Source organism: Brassica oleracea, chromosome C3, assembly GCF_000695525.1.
Source record: "Brassica oleracea var. oleracea cultivar TO1000 chromosome C3, BOL, whole genome shotgun sequence".
Classification (NCBI taxonomy): domain Eukaryota; kingdom Viridiplantae; phylum Streptophyta; class Magnoliopsida; order Brassicales; family Brassicaceae; genus Brassica; species Brassica oleracea.
In genome coordinates, this window is record NC_027750.1 from 14,342,920 (window position 1) to 14,348,919 (window position 6,000).

General features: G+C 37.8%; 1 protein-coding gene, 1 long non-coding RNA gene and 1 pseudogene across 3 annotated transcripts; all 3 read left to right on the forward strand.

The window, feature by feature from the left end:
• Positions 1–579: 579 nt before the first annotated feature.
• Positions 580–2,210, forward strand: LOC106328228 (3-isopropylmalate dehydratase small subunit 3). Its single transcript, XM_013766628.1, has 2 exons — positions 580–1,417; positions 2,038–2,210. Exon 1 carries the CDS (start codon positions 661–663, stop codon positions 1,396–1,398), a length of 738 nt encoding a protein of 245 aa, XP_013622082.1. The 5' UTR covers positions 580–660; the 3' UTR covers positions 1,399–1,417; positions 2,038–2,210.
• Positions 2,044–3,168, forward strand: LOC106329943 (annotated as a pseudogene).
• A 203-nt stretch (positions 3,169–3,371) lies between these two features.
• On the forward strand, positions 3,372–5,236 carry LOC106332977. Of its 2 annotated transcripts, XR_001268249.1 has the most exons (4): positions 3,372–3,634; positions 3,724–3,912; positions 4,603–4,736; positions 4,838–5,236. It is a non-coding gene; the product is annotated as an uncharacterized LOC106332977 (long non-coding RNA). The 2 variants fall into 2 exon arrangements; XR_001268248.1 differs by having other exon boundaries at positions 3,724–4,736.
• Positions 5,237–6,000: the final 764 nt, after the last annotated feature.

Here is a 6,000-nt window from a genome sequence, read left to right on the forward strand (position 1 = left end):
TACACTATATTGATTATTAGTAAATAAATCTTATCAGTCACTAAATATTTTATTTCCAATTATATTAAAATTAAGAATAAAAAATTTTACTCGATTAATATTTAGTTATGTGTTTTCTGTTTTTTCTTAATTTTTAACATTTTTATTATATTTTCAGATAACAACAAAATATATATAGGAATTGTCCTTTAATTCTAAAGTAAATATTTGTGATTTTGGATAATTTTAGTCACTTATCTAATATTAAAAAAAATCATTTTTATTTTTGCTAATTTATAAATTATTCATTAAAGTATAAACAAAATTAGTCACTTTAACTTTTAATGTAAGAGTTCGAATGCGAAAAATAACTTCACATCACAAATAATAGTTTGGGTAGATAGATATCATATTTGTTTTAATTATTTTAAATTTATAAATTAAAATTAATACACAAATAAATTTTTTGAATTAGATTAAACTCGAGTGAACCATATATTCATATTGAACCGTAATCCGGTTTAGTTGTTGATCCGGTTCAGCTTTTAAATCATGTGGGGGTAGTATTAGATCGAGCGGGGGCATATCGATAAATAAAGAGAACTCCTCCACTTGTAGTCGTTTCTCATTATTGAACATTTTGAGCTCTCGTCTCGTCTCGTCTTTCCTCCACACCAAACCATGGCGGCTTCTTCTCTGCAATCCCTAAACCCTACATTCTCCCAAACCCTAGCTTCTCCCAACACCTCTCCTCCCTTCCGATCCCCCTTTCTCAGATTCAATTCCTCCTTCAATCTCAAACCCCTCTCGACTCGCTCCTCCTCCTTCATCGCACGCTCCGCCGCCGAGCCGCAGGAGAGAAAGACCTTCCACGGCCTCTGCTACGTCGTCGGCGACAACATCGACACGGACCAGATCATCCCGGCGGAGTTCCTCACCCTCGTCCCGTCGAACCCCGACGAGTACGAGAAGCTCGGCTCCTACGCGCTGATCGGGCTCCCGGCCTCGTACAAGGACCGATTCGTGCAGCCAGGGGAGATGAAGACGAAGTACTCGATCATCATCGGCGGGGAGAATTTCGGGTGCGGGTCGTCTCGGGAGCACGCGCCGGTGTGTCTGGGAGCGGCGGGGGCGAAGGCGGTGGTGGCGCAGTCGTACGCGAGGATATTTTTCAGGAACTCGGTGGCGACGGGGGAGGTTTATCCGCTGGATTCGGAGGTTAGGGTTTGCGATGAGTGTAAGACGGGGGATGTGGCGACGGTGGAGCTGAGGGAAGGGGATAGTGTTTTGATTAATCATACGACCGGGAAAGAGTATAAGCTGAAGCCCATTGGTGACGCTGGGCCCGTGATTGACGCTGGTGGGATCTTTGCTTATGCTAGGAAAGCTGGGATGATTCCTTCTGCTGCTGCTGCTTGATTTGATTTCTCCAACTCAGGTATGATGGATGATACGACCACACTCTTGATCATGTTCTGTGTGGTGAAAATGGTCTTATGAGATGGGATTGTTAGTTTTCTTTGGTACGGGATTTTGAGTTGTAGAATGGTTTTGGAAGCTTGAGATGATATAAGCGCATGATTAACCCCGGTCTCTCCGTATCTTAGCCGCGATATATTTTGGCAAATGTTAATTTGAGATTTTCATTCTTGTGTATTATTTTTTAAACGATAATTTCTTTTATTGGTATTTAAGAAACGTTTATTTAAACTAAGACTGGGGTTAATCATGGTCTAAAGTATGGTTCTTTCCTCCTTTTTATTGTTGAGATGATAATAAAGTGTAGTTCTTTTTTTTTTTTTTTTGGAAGCATGAGATGATACAAAGATTCTGGTTAGGAGCCAAGTTAGTTGAATTTGTGTGAGGATGATATTGACTCTGGTTCTAGACTTTGGACATCACTTATTAGTTGTTTCAAGTTTTGTCCCTCTCTTCTAGATGCAATCATCCTGTCTTTAGTTAGTCTTTTTCCTGTTAACTTCCATTAAGATCCAATGGAATATTGTTTGGTTACTCTCTGTTCTTTCTCTGAGGCTCTTTCTCTATTTTGTTATGCAGGGGTAAATGCATATGTCGATGAGAGTTGATCTTCAAGGGTAAGTAATTTTCTGCTTTTGTTTCCAATAAAAAAAGAACAATAAGAACATGTATGTTTCAAGAATTTGTGAACCTAGTCTATGCTTTTATGGATATATGTTATGCTTTTCGGTTTAGTCTTCTATTTCACTTTATATGTTCTCTACTTTATTTGGATGCTAACAAATTACTGTTGTCGCTACCCCATAGCAAGCAAGTATATATTATGACTATCGGTTAGTCACCTCGACCTACCCTTGTGTCTCCAAAACGCTACGTTTAGAATTCCCCAAGGGGCATATCCGTATATACAAGGGGTTAGAACATTTGTCATATCTCTGTTACTCACTTAGACAGACAAGTTCGATCACAGAGCCAAAATATACAACAATAGTGTGTTCTCTTCGTACGTTGCCCCACCTTCTTCATCAAGCAAACCTTTTTCACCCTTCCCCCAAAATCAAAGCTTCCACTTCATCTCCTCTTCTATTTCCCTCTCTTCGCATGGCTTATCCTTCATCATCCTGTGCGCCACTGCCACCTTCAAAGAATCCCCCTCTGGAAACCCTATCTAAATCCACCTGCAACGGTTTCTGCTACATCCTGAAAGACAACATGGACACCAACCAGATCATTCCAGCAGACAAAGCCTGCATATTCCCGTCCAACCAGAAAGAACCTGAGGAGATAGGCTGTAACCCTCTCTCATATCTACCAAACTCCCAAAAACCCCGGTTGGTTGATCCAGGAGAGATCATATCAAAATACTCGATCTAATACCCGATGAAAACTTTGGTTGCGGTTGCGGATTGTCACGTGAACACGTCCTGTATGCTAGGAGCAACCACAGCTAAAGCCGCTGTTTCCCAGACTTAAGATTTAGTTCAGTAACTCGATGGCTACAGGAGAGGTGTTTCCACTCCAGTCAAAGGTTAAGTCTGTGATGAATATAAGACAGGAGACACGGTGAGATTGAGCTGAGAGATAGTGGTGGTTTACTGGAAGTATAAACTGAATGCCATCGGTGATGCCCAACCGGTTATTGATGCTGGTGGTGTCTTTGTTTATGCGAGGAAGATAGGAGGAATGATTCCATCTCCATCAGTAGCTTAACTAACTCTCTTCACATTCATTGTGTGTGTAACAGAATAAGTTTGTAAATAAAACTGGTTCCGTCAAGTAAATTTAACTAATTTGGTTTGTTGCCGGTTATCTGATTTGAACGGTTTAATAAATTGGTTTTAAAATTAACCATAAAGCAACCGGTTCAGAAAAAAAACAAGACATCGCTAAACCTAGACTTGTGTCTCTTTGTAACGCCGCTTCTCTTCAAACATTGTCTTCACACTGGGAAAAAACATGTCAACCACAGCGGTTAAACCCTCCGCCCTAAAAGATTCGGAACCCATCACTGGGATCCGAGAAAAGATTCGAAGAAGAAGAGTAAGAAGTTGAAAGAAACGACCACTATAGCGAGAGTAACGGCGATGAACAACAACCTCCATCAGCTTCTTCTTAATGCAGTTTGACTCCGCCATTGGTGTCAAGGTCTCTGCTTTAGAGCTTGATCCCATTAAAGGTTTGTCCTTTTTGTTCTTATCATAGCTCTGTCTCTATACACGTTATGAACACTGTTAATATAAGTTCTTATTGTATTGGTGATTGCAGATAAATGTATAGTATAGTTGCTTTATCTCAAAACTTGGATCCAAATGTAAGCAACTTGGGATAGCATATAAAGATGTGTTTTGGGTCTCCATGGAGAGAGAGAGACTCTTTGTGAGGGAAGGTTGATCCTGGAAACCCATATGTTCTCGTTGCTAGCTCCTCTGCTTTGAGATCTTTGGAACTTCTGAGGTACCGTTGTGAGTTTGTGTTCTGGTTTTTGTTGTTGTTTGACTGAAACTGAGATCTCTTGTGTATGAATGTTTACTGCTTTGTGTGAACTTTTGGGATATGATGACAACAATACGTAATCTCTAAGGCTAATGCTCTGCAGATTAAAATGTATTTGCACGTCAGTCTGATGATCCCGTTGTAGATAACATTAGTAGTTAATGCACATTCATGTTGTTCATCCCTTCGTTTATTTCATGATAATAAGAGTATGGGAAGTGATGATAAGATATATCAATATGTCATAGGCATATATGCATATGCAATGCTGAACAACATATTTGCACGTCAGTCTGATCCCATTATGTACCCATCTTTTTTGTTATATGCTTGTAGCACAAAGCTTAATGCATATATATTCAGGTTATTTATTCCTCTTTTTTCATAATAAGAGTTTGGGAAATGATGATAAGATATCAATATGTCATAGGCATATGCAATGCTGAACTTAATATTTGCACGTCAGTCTGACCCCAGCTCTTGTTTCTTTATTTTACTTCTTTTGCATTAGTTCTGAAAAACTAACATCATAGTATTGCTTTCAAGTCAAATTCTTCTTGTTGTAGATCTCCCAGTCTCAATTTTTATGTTAAGTTGAATTCATTATTGGCGTAGCTATCTCTGGTTTAAAAAACGGGTTAATATTGGCAGCAGCACACCAAGTAGAATCAAAAAGCTAATCGACATTGCTATGCATTAGGGCTTTCACGTTTAGCTATGATTGGGCTAGAAATTTCCACAGATGTCAGGGGATTTTCATTATTCACATTGCCCCCTCAAGTCAGGTTTGGTTCACCACCCTTCAACAAGTTCCTTTCATCATCATCAAACTTCACTACTATTTTACAGTTCTGAAAAAAAAAGAAATGATGTTGAACTTTTGCAGAGATGAGTTTTGGGATTTGTATAAGAACTGCTTCCACCAGAGAGTCTACGTATCGTCCAAAGCCACCACCAGCTCCAAAGGTTAAGAACAATAAGAAACATAGACGAAACCAGCATTGAACTAACTTTGTGAGAGAAATTCACTGTTGTGTTAATTAGTGTTCTTTTGGCCTAAAGTAGTGCCACTTAGATTCACTCAGAAAAAGGATCCTCTCTAAGTCAAATGAATAGAAGGATTATGTGTTAAATGTTCGCTCGGATTGTGGGTTTCTCCAATAGATGGTGGGAGGGAGAAAGATCCCAATCATCCCATAAACGAAGAATATAGTGTTGTTAAGTGTGTTCTTTTGGCGCAATGCACCAATTATTCACTGAAAAAGAGGATCCTCACAAAGTCAACTTGATGAAATATTATGTCTATATAAATACTGTATATGAGTTGACAAAAAAATAAAACAAAACAATGGGTATATGTACAAGTCTCACATCTCTGAAATGTATGTTTGTTTGGGATTTGTGGGTTTCTCCAATAGATGGTGGGGGAAGAAGATCCCATAAATGCAGAAAATAGTGGAAATACCACCCATAGAGCTTCTAGATTATTGACTTTTAGAACATTCCATTAAACAAGAAACATTTCATAGTTGTCTTTTTAGTTTCTGAAAGATGTTGATGCTTGATGATCCCATTATAACATATATTTTTAAGATAATGTAGATTTCTCACGGCTTTGCCTGCAAGTGTAAATAGTTCTGTCTTAATTTTTTTTTTTGTTTCTGAAGACCCCCAAATTTTGTGTTACAATATTTGACTAGGATAAGACCTGCGCATGTATATATAAAATATTTTGTGTTGTTATTATATAATTTTTTTCCGACGGATCGGATCAATTTTTATTAAAAATAATGGAACAAAACTATAATTAATACATAATGGATTGATCGGATTGGACATTAAATAAATTATGACATAAAAACCTTATTTTTTCTATCGAACACATTCTTTTAAAAAATGAATAGTATTGTTTTCACAGTTGAATTATTTTGATTTTTATCTTCCATATGGTTTTAAAAACTTTCAAATCAACCATCGAATTGATACATATCATTTTAATGTTTTTAGTCGTATACTTAAGGAAAACTTACATTTTTGTAATTTAAAGTC

Excerpts from the sequence above, each read along its gene's own strand:
- LOC106328228 (XM_013766628.1), top strand. The coding sequence starts at position 661 with ATGGCGGCTTCTTCTCTGCAATCCCTAAACCCTACATTCTCCCAAACC.